Source organism: Carex rostrata, chromosome 24 (assembly GCF_964058835.1).
Source record: "Carex rostrata chromosome 24, lpCarRost1.2, whole genome shotgun sequence".
Taxonomy (NCBI): Eukaryota; Viridiplantae; Streptophyta; class Magnoliopsida; order Poales; family Cyperaceae; genus Carex; species Carex rostrata.
The window spans coordinates 8279873-8303023 of record NC_135941.1 but is presented as its reverse complement, the minus strand read 5'-3'; the positions used below and the strand labels follow the sequence as shown (position 1 = coordinate 8303023).

The following is a 23151-nucleotide window of genomic DNA, read 5'->3' as shown; positions in this document are numbered from 1 at the left end:
TCTGGCATCAACCATGATTAAGCATTGTTATACTTAAGGCACCTCTAAATGAACAAAAACTGAAAATAAATTGCAATTGAAAGTAAAAGAGATGAGTTTAGAGAAATTGACACGCGGGATGATAACGGAGTTCGGAAAAACAATGGCCTACGTCTCCGGGGCGTCGCAACCTCTTTCTAGGTGCGCCTTTCTATTACCCAATATGAAAGGATTACAATTGTGAACCGTGAGCCCTTACAAAACGGGAAGTCACGGCCAACGAGAGATGAGCGCCGGCGAGCCCTTACAACCAAGGGAAGTCACACGAGCAACTCGAGAACAAGAGAAACACTCAATAGATCACTCTAACCTAATCTAACTAGAGATTACTGAAGTGGATTTGAGGTTGTTTGAGATTGATTGAGAGATATTGAAGTTTTAAGCTCAATCAACAATGGTGGAACCAAGCTCTCAGAAAATTGCCTCTTTTGAAGTTTAGGGACGGCTAGGTTAGATTTGAAAGTGATCCCTTCAGTCTATTTATAGTGGCAGCTCAAAAATGAGCTGTTTGAGCTAAAACGTTACAACGTTTTCCAGAAATGTTGGTAACGTTTTATGAAACTTCAAAAGTCCGAGAGCTGCACCAAAACGTTACACAAACATTTCAAAAACGTTACAACGTTTTAACTTATAATGCGATTTTAGGTTTACACTTTTCTGACAGCTCAGCTAACTCATCCAAAACGTTACAACGTTTATAAAACGTTACATAACGTTTTGTACTGTAAAAACTTGATCAAAATCAGGAATTTCTGAAGTTTAGAAATTAATTAAAACGTTACCAACGTTTTAAAACGTTACAGCAACGTTTTTTGACTTTTTTGACTTTTTTTGACTTTTTTTGACTTTGATCGAGTTGTTTCACAGCGTTTTCTTAAGGTATAATCGTTATAACGTTTTACAAACGTTACCAACGTTTTTATCCTGTTGAAACAACATCAAAAACACTTTACCAAGTTTAGATTTTACAATTTACATTCTTGATAAGTCTTCATAATTTCTTCAGTTCAAGTATTCCATATTGCAATTCCATTTGACTTGAACCTGCATAATTCTAAAATAGAAGAAATCGTAAAATTCAATAATTGTATGTTTTTGCAAATTAGTCAAATAGACTAAAAAGATTATTGCTAGAACAACAAGCATCTCCTTGTAATTTCCCTTGTTTCACCATAAAAAATGTATTACAAAGTGCCCACGTGAAAAACTGTATAGATTGAAAAAATCTTATAGGTGTCCTACAAAACCTCATAAGTCATAAGTACTTGGAGCTTTCGGAACTCAGATTCGACAATTACAAAGGAGGTGGAAACCCGTAAGTGGAGATCAGTGTACAGTGTAATTAAAACTGTGAGCAAATCTCCAACATTCTTCAACCGATCAACTAGGCTTTGCAACTGGGACAAGTATGGACCTGAACTGAAGTATGGAAATAATATAAAGACATGTTTATAAGGTTCAAAAAATAAATATGTTTTCATATATATTTATTTGATATGAACTAAAACTGAAATTTTAATCTATTTATTTGATTTGTCTTTTTGTTTAAAGATTGCTCTTCACAGTTGACGCGTGTTCATGATGGTCAATTATCTATAATATGAAATGAATAAAACCACATTTTTTGAGTAATTGACCTGAGGGAGCTCTTTAAATAAGAAACAAACCTCACGATTCCAAGGGCCTTTAATAAGCTCGGGATTGTGAACCTTTTGCCAGCGACGAGGGCATTGCACCTCAATTCTAACAGCGTTTGGAATACAGGGGCAGACTGGTAAAGTGCTGAAAAGTAGTAATTTTGTATTCTTAAGATATGAATTTCCAAAATAGCTAATAAAATTCGAATGATATTTGTTGCATGCCTCCATTTACCTATGCTCTTCGCTGGATCAAAAGGTCTTAAAAAATAGATTTATACCATGCAAGCTTTTTGGATGATATCGGTAGCACAAGAAAGAGGCACCAAGCCTGCTAGACCTATGGAAACCGGGCTCTGTCATAGAGGACATGTCATTAGCAGACTATCTAGTTGTGAATTGAACCCAAAACCATGCTATATACAGATTGATCAATTTGTCAAGGAAGCCAGCCAATTATAGCCAGTTAAGTTCCTATTTAGCTAATACATATTTTAGCTGAACTAACTTACCTCCAATTTAGTGTTCGTTGATCCCATTCAATTTATATCCATCTGTAACATTTCTAGAATTCAATTTAACTAAAATTATGGTCAACTTGAGTTCATTGGAATGAAGTAGGGCCAACTTGAGTCTAACATAGACAAAGTCCGGTACCGTACCTGTTTAAAAAGGTAAAGCAAGGTTATAACTTATAGCAATAATAAAATGGTGCTTGATTCAACCTTAGAAAGATCAATTATATCATTGATTAGTTGCAAAACTAGGTCGCTTGATCAAAGCATAACATCAAGTAATTGAAGCTGCTCCATATCAACATTTGTATTTGCAAGTATTTCAGCCATGCCCGCAACTCTTGTAAGTGGAGATCTTATTTCATGCGACATCGTGCTAACATCTGCTTTGCCCGCATTGTTTCCTCTATATTATTACATGAAGTTAGTAACTCGATATAGCTCAGTATATTAGTAAATCCATCAATTCATCAATTGTATCCTAATAAACTCTTTATTGTGGACTCAAACTTGATTTTACTCAAATTTGCCCAATTAACCCTCAACTCTCCAAGAAAAAAGCCAATTTAGTGTCATATTTTCCCAAATCAAGAGGTCCTGGCACAAACATCTACTAGGGTCTAGTGTGCATCTTTTCCTCTACAACTTTTGCAATAATAGCTGTGCAATTTTACAATAGTGAAATTAAGCTAAATTCAGCCCCACTAAATAATCTCTCAGTTTGAAACCAAAATCATAAAAAAAAGGGTCCTAAAAATTGGTCAAACCTGTAGTGTCACTGTACCAGATGATTACAATACAACGTTTAATAACAAATACAACAAAGAATATTTCAAAAACTGCATAAACTGGTGTATGTCCAGAAAGTCCTCCAATGAATATTCATGTATGCGTATACATATATACATATATACATATACATATATACATATATACATATATACATATACATATATACATATAGAGATGGGCTATGGTGCATTGCAATGCATGAACCCTTTTATGCATTGCACTCTAAATCATGGATTTAAAGTCCAAACGACCAATCCGAAGCGTTCATCTTGTTCTTCATATTAATATGTGCTTGGGGACCAAATTTTATATTTTTTAGAATTTTTTTACTATTTATTAAGCAATTTTGAAAGTCGCTGATTTGATGGTCCAGAAAATTTTACTGTTTTTTTACTGTTCACAACAAAACAACAATTTTCAAAAATACTTAATAAATAGTAAAAAAATTCCAAAAAATGTAAAATTTGGTCTCCAAGCACACTTCTATATGGATTAAACATCTAACTGTTCGGATCGGTCGTTTGGACTTTAAATCCGTGATTATAGTGCAATGCATAAGGGGGTTCATGCATTGCAATGCAGCATAGCCCATCTCTATACATATATACATATACATATACATACATACATATATGTAAAATGTAAAATTTGGTCTCCAAGCACATTTCAATATGGAGATCACATCTAACGATTCGGATCGGTCGTTTGGACTTTCAAAATGAAAATACGGTGTGAAGTAGAAACGCGTTTACTCCATGGAGTAGCGTATCTCATCCCATATATGTATATGTATATGTATATATAATATAATACATGTATATATATGTATATATATGTATATGTATATCATTGAGGCAATCTAACTATATTTTCTTATGTATGAATAAAATATTTTTTTTAGAATTAAGGCCAGGTCCTTAATTAGTTTTATTTTTAAACTTGTAGTATCCAACTAACAAACCAAATCAAAGTTATAAAGAGTTACGACATCACTTCATAAATATCTCAAATATCTTATTTTTTGGCATACACTATAAACAAGAAAAAAATTTCTTCACAAAATTATTTAAATCAAATACTAAGATCTCTAAAAAAAAAAAAAAGGACCTCCCGTGGGGGGTCCGCTTGTGCTCTGACCCGCCCGTGGGCCTGGCAGTCTGGTAGCATTTCTGGGCCGCCCGTGGGCCTGGAGGTCGGGGCATTTATAAAAATAAAATAAAATGGGAAGGTATTTTTAAAATTTTCTTATTTTTAGGATATTAATAAAAATGGCCGCATTTTCAGCCTTCAATTTTTTTTTTTTTTTTGCAAGTGTTACTTTTGAATTTTAAAAAGGCGCATTTGTAAAATTTATAAAAAAAGAAGGCATGTTTACATTCTTCAAATTTATTCTTTTCGCTCTTACTTTTTATCAAAAAAATCAAATAAAGATTTCTGATTTTGTTTGCTCTAAAGATTTGGGATTTTAGATTCCAGTATTTAACGGTCAAATTAGATGACCCAACGGTCGTTGACGGTCAACAAGTCAAAAATTCCAAAACGACGGAAGCGTGGAAATTCTGAAAAATGTCCACAAACTAAATTCACTAACTTGAAGACCAGATATTTAAAATTTGGAAATTTGCAAGTTTTCACTATGTTTTTAACCAACCCTCTTTTTCTGTACAAAGACGTCAATCTCCGAAATATTACCCAAAAACCACCAAATAAAAAGCTCAACAAAAGAAAAGAGAAAAAGGTTTCTAGTTCTCTTCCTTCCCTCCCCCCCCTAATTTATTCTATTTTGACGAAAAGATCCAAATTCACATTTGAAGCATCCCAAGCGTGGGTGAATCCCAGGCGTCAAAACCTCCTCTACATTCCATCTCCACCATGTAGTTCCTCACCTCTCTCCTAATCATCTCTCTCATCACCTCCACCATGTCAGAACTAACTGAAAACTGTTTCTCACACACCTCTTCCTCTTCCTCTTCCTCTTTCTTCTCTTCTCTCTCATCCACTCTCTCCCAACCCGGCAAACTCAGACTCAGCATTGTCATCGGATCCTCCTCCACCGAGCTACTGGGAGTCACATCACTCGGTTCACTCAGATCATCAGACCCGCTACAAGGGCTCTCTGCCCGTTTCACCGAACCACCACACCTCCTTTTCAGAGACGAGTTCCAATGATTCTTTATGGCATTGTCAGTGCGACCAGGAAGGAGGCGGGCAATGGCAGCCCATTTGTTGCCAAGATGGCGGTGAGCACGTAAAATGGCCTCGTCCTCCTGTGGCGTGAAGGGACGGTGCTCTACACGTGGCGAGAGCTGGTTACACCACCTTAGACGGCACGACTTGCCAGATCGACCTGGTACAGCACGGCTAATCAAAGACCAGTTCTTGGCGCCGTGCTTCTGTACCAAGTGACGAAGGAGAGCATCTTCCTCTGGACTCCAGGGCCCTTTGATCAAATCCATGGTTCAACTGTGATTTTAATTTTTAGGAGAAGAAGAATAACAGTGAAAGAGAGCGCGAGATAGAGAGAGGCGGAGGTGATTGGGTGAGTGTGGGAGACGGGGGGTATATAAAGGGCTCTTAGGAAGTTTGTTTCAGGGAATTTAATCCTTGAACCGCGCATAAATTAGTGAGCGGTGGCCCACTGACAGTGAGGGAGGAGTGGTAAACCAACATTAAATCGTGATTTTGAGGTTCCTGGGTCAGGCTCTACTATCCATGTAGACGGTTGGCTCGGTACAGCTCGCAACTGGACACGCGTCACCTGGTCGCTCTTGACTATTTGATTTAGGCAGTTTATCTCAAGTGCCCAAAAAACTGGACACTATCACCTCGCTTCGACCTTCCAATATGGGACTGGATGGGGAGGTTCCAGTGAGGATTAAATGGAGAGTGATTAAATTGATTTGTGTTCCCTTTTGGGAGAGCTTGCCAGCTCATAGAGGAGACTGGACACGGAGAGTAGGTTTTGTCGTCTAGCGATTGGATCATGTGAAAATTGCCGCTCGCTCTCCTTTCTTCCGCCTATCTCACATTACAAGCAGTTTCGTTGACGAAGCTTTTTTTTAGTTTCTATTCGAACCTTTTTGTAACCAACCTTAACATTTTCTTTATGAATCCCCGTAGCGCCTGCATTGTTCTTTTTGATATTGAATTAAACTTTGGCAACTGTCTGTAACAGTTTGGGTGAAAACGGTATGGATAATATTGGATCTATATTTGATTCGTATTTGTAAAATTAAATATAGATATATGATGATATCGGATATCTATATGGATATGAATAAAAATATAGTTTTATGTTTCAATTATATGCATGTGAATAGCAAATATATATTATAAAAATATTATGTTCACCATTATAATTGAATAAATATTATGAACTTTAGTATATTTAGTTTAAATTTTATATTATTTTAATAAATATTTGATTCAATCTGATCCACTCCGTTTTCACCCTGACTCACAGTATCACTGTAACTATATATAGAAAAATAATAAATCTGACCCGTGATACTGAAATTAGCTTCACTTTTATTTTTATATAGCAAGTACAACCCCAAGTAATTAGTAATTAGTAATTAGTAATGGGTTATTGTTTGCAAAATTGGCTTGAATTGCATCAGCCCGTACCCTCTTGTACGCATTGGTACATACAAATTTTTTTTGAATTGATATCGTTTTAGCTACAGGCTAAACGACAAAAGTGATGAGTGGCATGGAGAAGCAATGAAAGGTGGGCCAAGGAGCATGGATGCACATACAATACATAATCCCTCTCTGACTCTGAGTCTCTGATTGAGCCAGCCAGCCTGTATATGGGTCCGCCTCACTAATTCTCAGATGCTTTGAACATATCTAGAAATTCATTTGCATTTCAATTATTAATTGTGACCATGGCATACTTGTACCGTACGTGATTATTATGGCTTCATAGTTCATACACTGCTTAAAAATGTACGTGTCACATGAGAACAGAGAGAGCTAGGCTAGCTAGCTCCAGATGTAAGTAAATTAATTATTAATGTTATGGTTAATCCGTACCAAGTAGTACTGCTCCGGTTCCCACCTGGACATCTCGCTAGTGAGTTGTGGCCAGCCTGGAGACCTGGACAGTGGACACGTCATCAGAAAACACCTCGACTCATTCCATTCATTCAGAACTTCCAAGACGTGTGGTCTCAGTCTCACGCATCAAATTGTCAATAAAAGGTTTCACGATCTTTTACTTCATACAAGCCACAGAGAATCTGGAGTTCTCATCACCGACAGCAAACGGTGCCTTAAGAGTTATATAGCTCCCTCCTCACCTTCCTAGCTGCTTCCTCATCCAATTTTTTTATTCAGATAAACCTGTTCACTGTTTCTTTATTACAAATTACAATGCTTCAGACTCAGTGTATCAGAATGAGATTTTGTTATATTTAATACTTGTTTCGTATTCAATTAATTAGGATCCCCTAATGTGGCCACTGGCCAGCTTGCGCTAATGCCCGACTTTAATCCTGCTTTAACTCAGTTAGCTAGCTTCCTCGCTCCTTCCTCTACAATTGTTTATTAGCTTATATCTGCTTTTAAAATATTTTTCTCTTCTGGTGTCCAGATTTATTCCTCCTTTAAAATAGTAAGTACGGTCGGACCGTCGGATCCAGATCCATGTGGGATCTATAATTTAAGGCAGTTTGTTAGGGTCGTTAGGGAGTAAAGTCGGATTATTAAATTATATTTTATCCAAATAAAAAGAAAAAGAAAAAGAAAGCTTAGGTAGCTAGTACGCAGTGGCGTAGCTACAGACTTTATCACGGATAGGCAACTGTTTTTAATTTAATATTTTAATTATTTTCATCGGAAAACAGAATCGGTTATTTTACTATAAAATCAAAATTAGAAGCAATCAGCCGAATTAGATCGGAAATTAAAAAAAAATAAAAAATTAACGCTTACAGTAAAATTCGACCTATTTCTTTATAAAAGAATTTGACTCATTTTTTTGAAACAAAAAATAATAGTTTATCGAGGTCCCATTGTCGCCCCTTCTTCTTTTTGTTCTATTTTCAAAATAGATTGAAGAAAAACTCAAATAAGTTGCAACTCGGCAAATTTTATCAATAGTTGGTAACATCAGATAGACAAAATTCAAATTCAAATGAAATTAGTACGGGTTCGACAATATTTTTCAAAATTAAGAGGTAGGTAGTCGCCTATAGAGTGGAAAACATGTGCCGTGACCAATATATCGTGATTTTGGTCTCATGTCGTGCCGTGACTCAAATATCAAGGGGTGGTCACGGCACGCGAATAGTCACGCCATGTGAGTCACGGCATGCCCAAACATGTTTCGCGTAACTCACGTGACTATTTAATCATAATTTAAGTTAGTTTATTCAAGATTCATCATTTAATCAATGTCTAATGGTCTTAATTACACATGACTCGCGTGACTATGTGTTGTGACTTGATTTTTCACATGACGTGTCGTGTTGTGTTAAAACTTCAAAAGATAATCACGGCACGCAAATAATCAGGGCACGAGATACACAAGTCATAATACATAACTCACACACGTGCCGTGCCATTTTTCTCACTCTAACTGCCTACTCCTGGTTAGCTATGGTTCATCCACTTCTAGGAGGTATTTAAAATTTTATATCCTGATTATAAAAAAAAAAATAATAATGTAGTATCAAGTGCTTCCTTGCGCAGAATTATTAGAGAATGAGTTCGAAAAATACATGCTTATATTAATTACAATTGATAATAAAATAAATATAATTATATATCATAACAAATCATGGAAAAATCTGGTATCGGCTCCTTCAATATTTTACATTATTTTTATTTCGAGATAAAATATTAACATGAAATTTAATTAGGGCTGTGCCTCCACGATGAGGTTGTTGTCATTTAATAAAGATGTGAAAATTAATGCAACGATCAATTATACTAATTTCAATTATATTGTTGAAAAAAGTAAAATTGACAAGGGTTATTTACATGCTATCGTATATATAACAATATCAAAATACAAGCAAATATTTTATATAGTTTGTTCTGGTATCGAAAAAATTATAAAAATAAACAGTCCCAGATTTTTTTTTAGGCCAAAGCAATATAATGAGTCAATAATCAAGTAAGTACTGTTGATAAATAAAAAACAGTGCAATAATTGGCTAGATATTCTAAAGTCATGTTTAAAGAAAATAAATTGTTAGCCCCATTTAATAGTTCTATAATAATTACAGTAAATTTCGCCCTAGGTCACTAAATTTTGTTATTTGTCACGAATTGGTCACTCAAATTTAATTTGTCCCTTTTAAGTCACTCAACTTTGTTATTTGTCCCAATCGTGTCTCTCTATACTTTTCCATCCAAAATACTAACGGAATATGCTCATTTCGTTAGTATTTTGGATGAAATATGCTCATTATATTAATATTTTGGATGGAATGAGTATATTCAGTTAATATTTTTTGACGGAATAGGAATATTCCGTTAAAATTTTGGATGAAAAAATATAGAGTGACTTGATTGGAACAAATAACAAAGTTGGGTGACTAAAAAGAAACAAATCAAACTTTAGTGACTAATTCGTGACAAACAACAAAGTTTAGTGACCTCTAGCGAAATTTACCCTAATAACTATCATATCTGTTACTTTATTTTATCTCCTTATTTATTTATTGCCAAAGTTGCCTGTAGACTATTTGATCTAGGGCTGTAAACGGATCAGATAATATCCAATTTCGTCCGAATCCGGAAAAGTACTTAAATTATCCGATCCGTATCCGTATTCGAGACTATCTATATCCGTATTCGAAAAATTATAACGGATACGGTAAGACCTTTTACTATTCGTATCCGAAAAATTATAACGGATACGAATACGGTAAGACCTTTTACTATTCGTATCCGACCGTTTACACTTTAAACCATAACAAATGTGATATATGTTCTTAAATTGATTTATTAAATTGCATATTTGTAAGAATAATTTATTAAATTACACGTAGATATATATTTTGATGAACAATATAACACTATGACATAATTAGTGACGAATATTTTAATAATATAACAGATATTTTGTAACTAACAAGCTAATTATGAAAAATATATGTATTCGTCCGATATCAGATCTGTATCCATATCTATATCCGTATCCGAAAAATAATAACGGATACAGATACGGTAAGACCACTATCCGATCCGTATCCGACCGTTTACACCCCTAATTGGATCAATTTATTAAATATAAACCTCGACTGTGTTTCAAAAAAAGTAACTCGGAAATAATAATAAAAATATATTCTGGGGTTAATGGAAATAACTTATTGTCAAATATAGTCCTACCGATTTAGTCTGGTAAAGCATTAATTATAGTGCATCACAGCGGTTTTATTATTGAAAGCAGACAGTTAATGAGCTGGCAAACACTACGACACTACGTACGCATAAATATAGACAATTAGTCTGTTCAGCAATCAATATGCCTTGCATCCATGTGCTTTCACATTTCGCAGGCCAAAATCAATTCTAAATTTCTGAAATCTTCGAGAAATAACAGAGGACGTGGACTTTCATAACAGTCCGTACATGGGTACCAGTGGGACGTACCACATTCACGGTCGAAATATTTCAATTAATGCCACCCATGTGGCAACGGCCAGAGCCTAACTGCCTCCCGTAGGCCCCGGCATGCTACCCAACAAAAAAATGAGTCCTCATTCTCTGAGGTAACAGAATATTCGAGTTTAGATCAAGACCGTTAATTACAATCTGAACTAATCTGGTTCGAAGTGGAATGCACGGAGACCTTTATTATCGTACTGGAGAAGATCGGACAGTCCAGATACAAACTAAAAATTTGAGATACTTGATGGGATTTGAATTCTAAAGAAATACCCAATCTTACAAACATGCACCTCATGGGCATGCAACCAAACAAAATCTTTAATTAGCCAGCCTGGATACCGTTTTCTTCAATAATACAACTTATTATTGTAATTGTGTTTGTTTTCCTTTCATTGTGATAGCATCTGCTCTGCTGCTAATGAGATTCTTTGGCGCATAATTAACCTAAAAAAATGTTAACCGACGTAGCAAACTGCCATACCGACCTTCCTAGCTGCTTCCGATCCTTTTGTAGTTTTTTATTTTTTTTTATTTTAGATAAGCAATTAATAGCTTTGGTTTGTCTGTGCTAACATGGGATTAATTTGAGATTATTTTCAGTTGAGATATAAAATTAAAACATTACATTCCAGCGGTGCACGAAAACTTGATTTAACCTGCTATTCGCTGCTTACTAAAGAGAAATGGTTTCACTCACAAAATACGTGAATTTTAACGGTTTGAATTCGTAGTTCGAAATCATTTGATAGACTTTAGAAGATGTGCTTACCAACCCCTCTTGATGAGCACATCACACTCTAATTTTGCTCTTATACCTATGTACTTATGATACTCGTCGTCAAAAAATAAATAGTTCCTTCCGTACCAATGGACAACAATCATTAATTAATTGTTTGTTTCAATATACATTATATCATAATTTTTAAATTTTTATAAATGTTTGGTTCGAATAGGAATGAGTGTAAATTTTTTGATAGTTTAATCTAATCAGTTTTCAAATTTTTAAACCGAATCGAATCAAACTGAACAATTAAATCAGTTTTAAAAAACAAACATAACAAATGTATTTAATTGGAAAAACTGAACCGTTTAACCGAATTGTCTCGGTTATATTTAAAACCAATTAAACCGGAACTGATGAACACCCATACGGCCATACTCATTCCATCCAAACTCTTCTCATATAACAAGTTACAAATTACAATTGCTTTTCACAGTTGAATATACAAGAGATTGGTTACGTAGGCAACTACGTCACTATTAGTCAAATCAAGACTGATATAGGTAGGGGTGGCAACGAATCAAACCGAACTTACCCTAGGTTTGAGTTTAGTTTGAATTAATTTCGAACTGAACCTAGTTTGATTCGTTTCGAATCGAATTAATTGCGAACTACACATTTTTCGAATCGAATCCGAATCGAATCACGAACTAAATTATTTTTTAGCAGCCCTAGTTATACCGGTAGTTTATACATTAATTTTTTCTCGCGGGACAAAATTCACATGGCTTCCTTTTACTGGTATGAACTATAAAATGAGTGTTTTTAAGTTGAAAAATTGTTCATGAAAAAATATATCAGAGACGGCGTTCCTGGTATGAACTATGAGAGACGACCGAAGAGAGAGGAGAGACAGTCATCTAGGCCGGAGAGAGGAGTGACAGCCGGAGAGACAGCCAGTCGCCAAGAGCGTCGGCTAAATTTTCGAGCTAGAGGGACAGGTGAAGAGAGAACTAGGTTATTGAGATTTGAGAGCGAGGGAGCGTTGGCTAAGTTAAATTATGACTCTCTATCTTGGATTTTAATTTCATCATGTAAATGGACGGCCGATGTTATTATGAAATTCGAATCATAAAAGTAACCGAACTTATTTTGATCGAACCAGGCTAGGTTTGAGTTTGATTTGAATTAATTTCGAACTAAACCTAATTTGATTCGTTTCAATTCGAACCCATTTCGAATCGAATCAAACCCGAATCGAATCACGAACTACGAATTTTTCTGCTAACCCTAGATATAAGCATGGGTGGATCAGGGGTAAAAAAGTCCCTACTTCCGAATTTGAATTTTTCTTAAGCCTAATACTAACTGTCTTTGGTGCTTACCTCTGGCCCGTAAGTTTTTGAAAAGTACGGCCCAAATAGAAGAGAAAATAATGATTGCACTACGCACTACGAAAAATATAATAACCATTTACCGGATACCACGTATCACTTTAGTCCAAGCTTCCTTGGGTCCACCGTCCGCGCGGCGTTTTGGAAAGTGGGGATACGTGGGACTGTTCGGCAGCTATGACTTAGAGCTCTTTAGTATTTTAAGAAATCTTAAATTTTATTAAACAGATACTCTTTTATTAAGTTTTTATTTTTTTAAAAATTAGCTACTTTAAATATCTATTAACAATTTTATTGATAAAAATATATTTACAATTTCTTTATCAAGCTTAAAGCCGCCTCTTTAGTGCTCATTTTATTCAACTTTCTTAAGCTTGTTCAAGTTTTTAAGTCATGATTTTACTTGACTTAAATATTTTATTAAACTTAAAGCTTTCTTAAAAAAATTATTTTTTAAATTTATTACCTAACTAGTGCTTTTAGTGCAGCTTAAAATTTAAGCTTCATATGGTTGTCGAACATTACCACCATACGGTTTAAAATGCCCAGAGGACACTTAACGGTAGTGATCTTCCAAAATCCCCGCCCATCATCAAATCCCAATTTTATATTTTCATCTCCTTCAACAGAAGCTTTCCAGTTTTTTTTTTTTTTTTTTTTCATCTTTTTTTGGTAGTTGGTACAAGATAGTTACCGCAAATGATTCTCATTTTCTTTTTTATATTTTTAACAATAAATTTTATCAGTGTACGGAATTTTAGCATTTAAAGAAGTATCTATTGTCTCAATAACACAAATACATCGCAATTTGAGAAAACCATTCTGGTACATTTAGTTTTTCTCCATTATTTTTAAACGGAGAAATTATAGTTGGTGCTCCAGTAGATAAATCATGACTGACAATTAATGCTTTGATTAAAATATATATCATATATATACACACACCACGCTATGCAATTCTATAGTAAAAATCATTTATTTCATATTCTTGTTAGCATTTTGTGTCTATCGGGCCGAAATTATGAATACACCCTAGCTATTCAGGGTCAGAGAAAGTTCAATAAATTAACTAATGTGGTTCTCTTACTATATATATATAGAGAGAGAGAGAGGGGTTGACTTAGGTGAGCTACGGAGTAAAATGCGTTTGTACTTTACGTTATATTTTCATTTTAAAAATTCAAACAACCGATCCGAACCGCTCAACATGTTCTCTACATTGAAATGTACTTGGAGACTAAATTTTACATTTTTTGAAATTTTTTTACTATTTATTAAGCCACTTTAAAAATGGCTATTTTACTGTGAATAGTAAAAACAGTAAAAATTTCTAGTCCGTCCAATCAGTGATTTTTCAAAGTGGCTTAATAAATAGTAAACAAATTTCAAAAAATGTAAAATTTGGTCTCCAAGCATATCTCAATATGGAGATCGTGTTGAGCGGTTCGGATCGGTTGTTTGGATTTCCAAAATGAAAATATAGTGCCATGGAGTAAAAACTTGTTTTACTCCATGGCTCATTTTAGCCCATCACTATATATATATATATATAGGATTTGACTAATATGCTATGGGTAGCTAAGAGGCCTCCCGTGCTACGGCTCAATATTCGACTTTTCAAAATCCTAACGGTCGATCCGAACCGTTCATCTTGTTCTCCATATTAATATGTGTTTGGAGACCAAATTTTACATTTTTTGGAAATTTTTTACTATTTTTTAGATTTATTGAATATCGCTGTTTTTTATGGTCCAAATTTGTCTGAAAAATAGCGATTTTCAATAAATCTAAAAAAAATAGTAAAAAATTTCCAAAAAAATGTAAAATTTGGTCTCCAAACACATATTAATATGGAGAACAAGATGAACGGTTCGGATCGACCGTTAGGATTTTGAAAAGTCGAATATTGAGCCGTAGCACGGGAGGCCTCTTAGCTACCCATAGCATATTAGCCAAATCCTATATATATATATATATATATATATATATATATATATATATATATATATATATATATATAGAGTTAGGCTGGGGTGCTATGGATAGCATAGTGGCCTCTATGCTACGGCTCAATATTCGAGTTTTCAAAATCCAAACGGTGGATCCGAACCGTTCATCTTATTCTCCATATTAATATTTGCTTGGAGACCAAATTTTATATTTTTCTGAATTTTTTTACTATTTATTAAGTATTTTACAAAATTGTTGATCCAACGGTGGCTGCACAAAACAGTAAAACCGTTGGATTAGCGATTTTCAAAGTGACTTAATAAATAGTAAAAAAATTCAGAAAATTATAAAATTTGGTCTCCAAGCAGATATTAATATGGAGAATAAGATGAACGATTCGGATCGATCGTTTGGATTTTGAAAACTCGAATATTGAGCCGTAGCATAGAGGCCACTATGCTATCCATAGCACCCCAGCCTAACTCTCTCTCTCTCTATATATATATGGGCTATGGTGCATTGCAATGCATAGGCACCCTTGTGCATTGGACCATAAATCACCAATTCAAAGTCCAAATGACCGATCCAAACCGTTCATCTTGTTCTCCATATTAATATGTGCTTGGAGACCAAATTTTACATTTTTTGGAATTTTTTTACTATTTATTAAGCCACTTTGAAAATCGCTGATCCGGTGGTCCAGAAATTTTTACTGTTTTTACTGTTCATCCGGATTTTCAAATTTTCAGATTAAAAAAAAAAAATGTAAAATTTGGTCTCCAAGCACATATTAATATGGAGAACAAGATGAACGGCTTGGATCGGTTATTTGGACTTTGAATCGGTGATTTATGGTCCAATGCACCATAGCCCATCTCATAGATATCTCCATTCTATTGTTAAGCACGTTGGGTATCCGATCCGCCAACGGCTACGATTGAAAGTTGAAATTTCAGATTTAATCTCAGCCATTCAATTACATAATCTGTCTTTTTTGATTAAATGCATCTGAATAATGTGTAAAAGTCTAAATTTAACTAAAAATATACTTGCCACACATACCGCCACATGATGCATTACAATTAAAATTAAATAAACTCTAAAATTTAGCAATATAATATGTTTCCTTTCTTCGTCTCTAATTTAGCGATATAATTATGTTTCCTTATTTCTCTTCTATGTTTCTATAGTTACCATGAAAAATCTAGAAATATTATCAATTTTGTTTCTATACATATCAGGATATTTGATAACAAGTTATCTGGCTTTTAGCGATTTTTTTCTTTGTTTCCTTGTTTCTCGTCTTCAGATATCTACATGCATCTCTTGCATCTTTTATTTATATGAGAATACGTTGGCATATTCTTTTATTGTTGAATAATTATTTTTATTAGTCTATTTTTCATGAAAATATGTAATTTTGTATGAGATTTTTTTTCTCTTATAATATATTCCGTTGCAACGCACGGGAATGATACTAGTATATATATATATATATATATATATATAGGGTCCGGCTAATTTGCTGCCGGCAGCATTTTAGTCGGAGGTGCTGCCGCCCTTTTTTATTTTTGTGATGTCCAAACAACAAATCCAAATCATTAGATGTTTAATCTAATTATAATCTACTTGGAGACCAAATTTTACATTTTTTGGAATTTTTTTACTATTTATTAAGCTGGTTTGAAAACTGCTGATTTCAGTAAATTTCTGCAGCATTGAAATCAGCGGTTTTCAAACCAGCTTAATAAATAGTAAAAAAATTCCAAAAAATGTAAAATTTGATCTCCAAGTAGATTATAGTATAGATTAAACATATAACGATTTGGATTTATTGTTTGGACATCACAAAATAAAAAAAAAGCGGCAGCACCGCCGGCAGAAAGACTGCCGACAGCAAATTAGCCACAGCATATATTTATATAGAGGTGGGCTACGGTGAGTTGCGAAGTAAAATGCGTTTCTACTTCACGTCGTATTTTTATTTTGAAAGTCCAAACGACCGATCCGAACTGTTAGATGTTTAATCCATATTGAAATGTGCTTGGAGACCAAATTTTACATTTTTTGAATTTTTTTTACTATTTATTAAGCATTTTTGAAAATTGTTGTTTTGCTGTGAACAGTAAAAAACAGTAAAATTTTCTGGACCATCAGATCAGCGACTTTCAAAATTGCTTAATAAATAGTAAAAAAATACCAAAAAATGTAAAATTTGGGCTCCAAGCACATTTCAATATGAAGAACAAGATGAACGGTTCGGATCGACGTTTTGAACTTTAAAATCGTAAAATATGAGCATGAAGTAAAATAGTTGCTTTACTTCGCAACTCACTGTAGCCTAGCTCTCTCTCTCTCTCTCTCTCTGTATATATATATATATATTTCATGAAAAATAGACTAATAAAAATAATTATTCAACAATAAAAGACTTGGGTGCTACGGCCTCAAAAATCTATCATATAACCTTCAAACTTCGATTTAAATAGCTCAATAAATTGGTTATATAATAAACTTGTAGAATACTACTTTTTACTATTCATTATGATTTATGAAAGATGACCAAAAATGGTCTAAATTTTCTTTTATTTTCCTATTCATTTTTTATCATCTTTCATAAATCATAATAAATAGTAAAAATTAGTATTCTACAAGTTTATTATATAACCAATTTATTGAGCTATTTAAATCGAAGTTTAAAGGTAATACGATAGGTTTTTGAGGCCGTAGCACGGTATGGCCTTATGCTATCCATAGCACCCAAGCCTTATTCTCTCTCTCTCTCTCTCTCTATATATATATATAGAGTATGGCTAAATTGCTACCGGTAGCACTTCGACCTAAGTGTTTACGGGGTCATATCTTAGTATTTAATGTTCAAACAACAAATCCAAACAGTTAGATGTTCAATCTATATTAAAATGTGCTTGGAGACCAAATTTTGCATTTTTTAGAATTTGTGTACTATTTATTAAGATGGTTTGAAAATCGCTGTTTTTATTAAAATTCTGCACCATTAAAAAACATTGATTTCAAACCATCTTAATAAATAGTAAAAAAAATTCAAAAAATGTAAAATTTGGTCTCCAAGCACATTTTAATATAGATTAAACATCTAATAGTTTGAATTTGCTGTTTAAACATCAAATACGAAGATATATATGACCTTGTAAGCACTTAGGTCGAAGTGCTACCGGTAGCAATTTAGCCATACTATATATATATATATACATATCATGTCATTAATTACGAGAACGAAGCTCTCCTGCGACACAGTTCCATCAGCTTCACTTACTAGTATTTTGCAACACAAACCACTGAAACTTAGTATTTGCATATCTACTCTTGATTAAGCTCACTGTTCGCATATGCACTTTTGTATCGTAGTAATATCAAGTGGCGATAAACATTGTACAAAGAATTAATACCAATGAGTTATAAAATAAAGAAGTCAAAATACAGTCTTTTGCCTAACCAAATAATATAAATTATGACAAATTAATAAATAGTAAGGTTTCTCATAAGAAGCTACAGTTCTCTGAGATGCAAATATAACTTTGGGGTTATGTATCCAAAATTTTCTTTTCCAGGCCCAAGGTCATAGCCTCATAGGCGATAATAATTTCTCCTTTTCTCTTCTTCTTTTTTTTTCTACTCTCAGCTGCATATTTGAATAAATTTTTACCGATTCAAAATCAAAACTCAACACAGTTCCTTTTTATGATGCCAATGAACACATTTATTTTTTATTGACCATTAACTGCACTGAAGAGATTGAACAACTGCTACTAGAAATCTCAAGAAATATTTGGTGCATATCAATAATTAACACCGATTATTTGTAGGAAACAATGGCCAAATTGATTAACTAATTAAACTTGAAGAAAGCTATGAACGCCACCGGCAGCCCTCTTCATTACCTCGTCGACAAAGGCCTGAATATTGCGATCAGATGACCCACCCTTTGCCACTGCCGTATTGGCAGTCTCCTTCCATTTTGCGGCATTTTCTTTCATCCCCTTAGCACCTGACCCATCCATTACTTCCTCAATTGCCGCATGCAAAGCATTACGCTGCACCGGCGCTTTTAGTCTTACTCCCCCCATTGTGGATACGCTATGACCGGTACGCCTGCTGTTAAAGTCTCCAATACCGAGTTCCAACCGCAATGTGTCAGAAAGCAACCAGTTGAGCTGTGATTTAGCACAGTCTCTTGTGGGCTCCATCCTACCACCATGCCTCTTCCCTTGACCTCTTCAAGGAATCCTTGTGGTAAAAGTTCACGACAGTCAGGCCTTACAACCCACAAGAACGGTCGCCCATTGGTTGTTAGCGCGTGTGCCATCTCTGCCATTTCCTCTTTGGTTAAAGTAACTATGCTGCCTAAGGAGATGTAAATTACCGAATGAGGTGCTTGTGTGTCGAGCCACTCCAAGCAGTCAGTGGCTTTAATTAGGTCGCCTCGCAGGTTAGACCCAGAGTTGTCCTCCTGTTCTACAAGGGGCCCAACCGGGATGAGTTGAGCATATTTGGAAATGGCATGGATGGCTTCTGGCTCAAGCTCGGTAAAAGAATTAACGAACACCCTTGAAGCTTTATCGATATTACGAAATTGCTCAAGGATGGCCTTGGTGAGGGATTTATAGGGGCTGGAAGGGAGAAGGAAGGATGGGATCTCCTCGGGAGTCATGGTGGGGATTCCTGGGAGGCAAACTGAGATGTTGGGGTTAGTCTCTGTCGGGAACTCACCCAAACCGTGGTGGTAGTGGTAGTAGGTGGAGAAGACGGCACATGACTGGACCCAGAGCACAGCACAAGGAATGCCCATATCTGTAGCCACATCAACCGCCCACGGGATGAACGGATTGTTGACAACATATGTTACCTGAAATCTCCACAAGTTTAATTAATCAGGCTTTATATTTAGTACGTATAACAATAATATCATAGAAATAACTGTAGTGGAGCAGTTCATGTCTTCATGACTATGATTATGCTATGAAAAGTGAGTTGGCTTGAAATAATTAGTGTACGTACGTGAAACCTTTTTTTTTAAGGTAGAAAGTGAGCTTTCCTTTTTTCGTTTACCTTTTCTCTTTTTCTTTCTTGTGAATAATTATTGTACATAAACTTGTTTTTTATCAATATATTGTTGACCTAGGCCAACGTAACCTTCAAAAAAGAAAGAAAGTAGAAACAACACGATGTATAGTTTTAAGTTTTAACTAAAAAGTCAGCTAAATGTATAGTTTTATTTTTGACATGCAAGTGATTAATTACCGGTCGTCTGGCCATTGATTGTTTTCTGATCAAATCCGCAAAGGCAGCTGGACCGAGGGTATCCAGGTTGAGCATGCTCTCTTCAAGAACGTGCTTCTGGCCATTCTTATCCCAATTGAGGTTAAGGAACTCGAAACGGAGTTGGCCATTGCCGACCGGGACCCCATCATCAGCAGAGACCACATGATCAGACGAGGAGATAATTTTGTGGCCAGTGTCGGAAGTGGTGGAGAAGGTGATGAGAACGCCCTTGGCTGCGATCTGCTTCGCCAGACGGAGCAGCGGGTTGACGTGGCCTTGACCCGGGAAGGAGATCATGAGCACATGTGGCATAGGAGGCTCTGATCCCATCTTGAACTGCACGTCGTCTCTCTTTCTCGATCTTCTCCTTTGCTCGGACCTCTGCTTTCTGGTTTGAGCCTTGAGGTTTTGTTTTGTTTTATGGAGCAATTGTGTGGTCAAGGAGAAAAAGAGATGGAGATTTCGAATGTAGTGTTGGACTTGGAGCAGAGAGCCAAAGGCTTTAGACAGACAGAGGAGTCTCTTTCAATTTGTCCACGTTTGAATGAGATTAATTTGGCAGGTTAATTTATAGCTAGGGAATGGGATACACTTCTAGATTAATTTATATATAGTCACGGCACACGACTACAGGACTACAGGACTACTGGGTTATATATGATTCAACAACCACTAAATGATTTTTATCTAACAACTGGCAGAACTTAATTATTTCCAAAAAAATTAAAATAAATAGTGTGTTTAGGGTTTAGGGTTTAGTTGTAGCCTCTACCAAGATTAATTCTCGGAAAAAGAAACATGTAGAGATAGTGATAGTGATAGTGATAGTGATACATGCATTTGGATTATAACAACGGAAGCGAATCGATGGAGACTCTTTATATTCAGTGATCGAGTCACACAATACAAACTCCTAGTCGTCAATGGTGGTGCATTAATTAATTATCTCTAACGTAACACCACTCTCAATTCGTTTAACAAATTAAAAACGTACAGCTAGCCCACTTTCTGAATTTTAGTTGCTTAATTCCACTCTCCAATTATTGATGAACCATGCATGTGGAGCTATTATGAATGGGTTCATATTTTCTAAACGTTAACAAATCCAAATTCCAAATAGCTAGCTAGGCAGGCACAGGAGAATTAGAAAGAGGAAGAAGGGTTAACGTTAGACACTTAGACTGGACTGGAGAGCTCCGTACGTATTTTCTTTTGTGAGAGGGCGGGCAACGCTGTGTAATTTCTTTTTCTTTAATTACGTATATATATGTCAACTGAAATGTCCATTTTAATTAGCATTGATTCAAGGACTACTTTGTATTTTATTATATTTGAATACTTATATAATTCATGTAAATTGAGTATATATTAATAGAGTGAGGGTTTGAGGCTATGGTACTGTGCATAATGCATCTTAGTCTGCATGCGCTATAGACTCAAATTTTTGTTTTAGAAGTCTTAATAGAAAATATTTTTGTTTTAATTTTTTTTAGAAGTCTGTGCTATAGACTCAAAATTTTTGTTTTAATTAAATAGAAAATATTTAGATTCTTCTATTTTTCTAAATTCTAAAAAAAAATTTTCTGACAATTCTCTAACAAAAAGTTTCGGTGAAAAACTTTTTCTCACATTTTTTTTTGTTTTTTCAAAAATAGAAGATTCCAAATATTTTATGTATTTATCTAGAATTAACTTTTGTACTAAGATCGATAACTCGATCATATTCAAAACATTTATATTTTTTCCAATAACACATATAGAAATATTTTAATTTTCTTACAACTGCAAAAAATCCAGCTTGAAAAATGTTGATCCGGATTATTTGTTGCAGTATTTCTAATAAATCAAATCAAATTATATAGTATTTCATCTATTTTTAAAGAAATATATAAAATATTTCTAATATTTTATATACAAAAAATAAATAAATTATAACATTTTCTCTTGAATAAAAACTTAAAACTGGAAATTTATTTCCCGATTTTGGAATTCCAAACCAAAATTGAAAATTTTGGAATTTCAAAACCGGAGAATAAATCTGTGGTCTGCGATTTGAACAGTTTTCGAAATCTTGTCAAATAGAGTGTTGATTTTGAAATTTACTATTTTTTTTGGGAGGAGGGTTCCAATGCCTCATTTTTTTCATACCTCATCATACCTCATATTTTATATTTTCGTTTTCAAAGTACAAATTATCGATCCGAACTGTTCAACAAAATATTTATACTAAAATATGCATGGAGATGAAATTTTATATTTTTTGGAATTTTTTTGCTATTTTTTAAGATAGGTACAAAATCATTGTTTTTGAACCGTTCAAAAAACAGTGATTTTCTACCCATCTTAAAAAATAGTAAAAAAATTTCAAAAATTATAAAATTTCATCCCTAACCATATTTTAGTATGGATATTATGTTGAACGGTTCGGATCGACAATTTAGACTTTGAATATGAAGAAAATGAAGATATAAAATATGAGGTATAAAAAAAATGAGGCATTGGAACCTCCTCTTTGTTTGGATATTAATATAAATTTAATTCAGAGATACGCAAATATTTACTTGAATTAACGCTGTCAACTTGGTCCCAATTCTCGACGTCCTTCGAGATCCGCAAAAGTTTATTTTAATTAGCGCTGTCAACTATAGACTGACTATCAATTTAATTAAGAGTATCATGATCAATGTAGCATTGTACGTAGCTAGTGACGAATTCGAATCGCTGCTATATTAATTAATATCACAATAATATTTCGAAGCCCGAGTGATAAAAGGTACTAATCGGAACTGTAATGTATAAAATCTGTGTCAGGAGATCGGATCTGATCTGCATGCATGTATAAAAGAAAATAAAATTAAAAAAAAAAACATTTTTTGAGAGAACACGTCTTAAACGAGAGCCAGCACGTCAGCTCTAATACTAATTAATCCGGACAGGCGCGCGGGGCCTTCCCTTCTCAAACTAAAAATCGCAAAAACAACATTAAATTGCGAGGTTGACAAAGTTGAATTGCGACGAGGTAAGCTATCTCATTCTGCTTAGATTCAAATTGCTCAGTATATATAAGTTTGCACAAATTTTAAAGTGAACTCTCCGGTATTTCAAATAGCTAGGTTCCAAATTCTTATGACTCTGGCTGTGACTCTCTCTGTATCGATCCTTGGCCCCTGCTACCG

General features: G+C 34.5%; 1 protein-coding gene and 1 pseudogene across 2 annotated transcripts; both read right to left on the bottom strand.

The window, feature by feature from the left end:
* Window positions 1–4631: 4631 nt before the first annotated feature.
* Window positions 4632–5540, bottom strand: LOC144575551 (transcription factor MYB77-like). Its single transcript, XM_078325739.1, has one exon. The coding sequence runs from the start codon at window positions 5437–5439 to the stop codon at window positions 4786–4788; it is 654 nt and encodes a 217-aa protein (XP_078181865.1). The 5' UTR covers window positions 5440–5540; the 3' UTR covers window positions 4632–4785.
* Window positions 5541–18398: 12858 nt separating this feature from the next.
* LOC144575534 (gallate 1-beta-glucosyltransferase-like) lies at window positions 18399–20361 on the bottom strand (annotated as a pseudogene). The gene is made up of 2 exons (XR_013518465.1): window positions 19955–20361; window positions 18399–19559 (listed from the first exon to the last, which is right to left on the bottom strand). The product of XR_013518465.1 is annotated as a gallate 1-beta-glucosyltransferase-like (transcript).
* Window positions 20362–23151: the final 2790 nt, after the last annotated feature.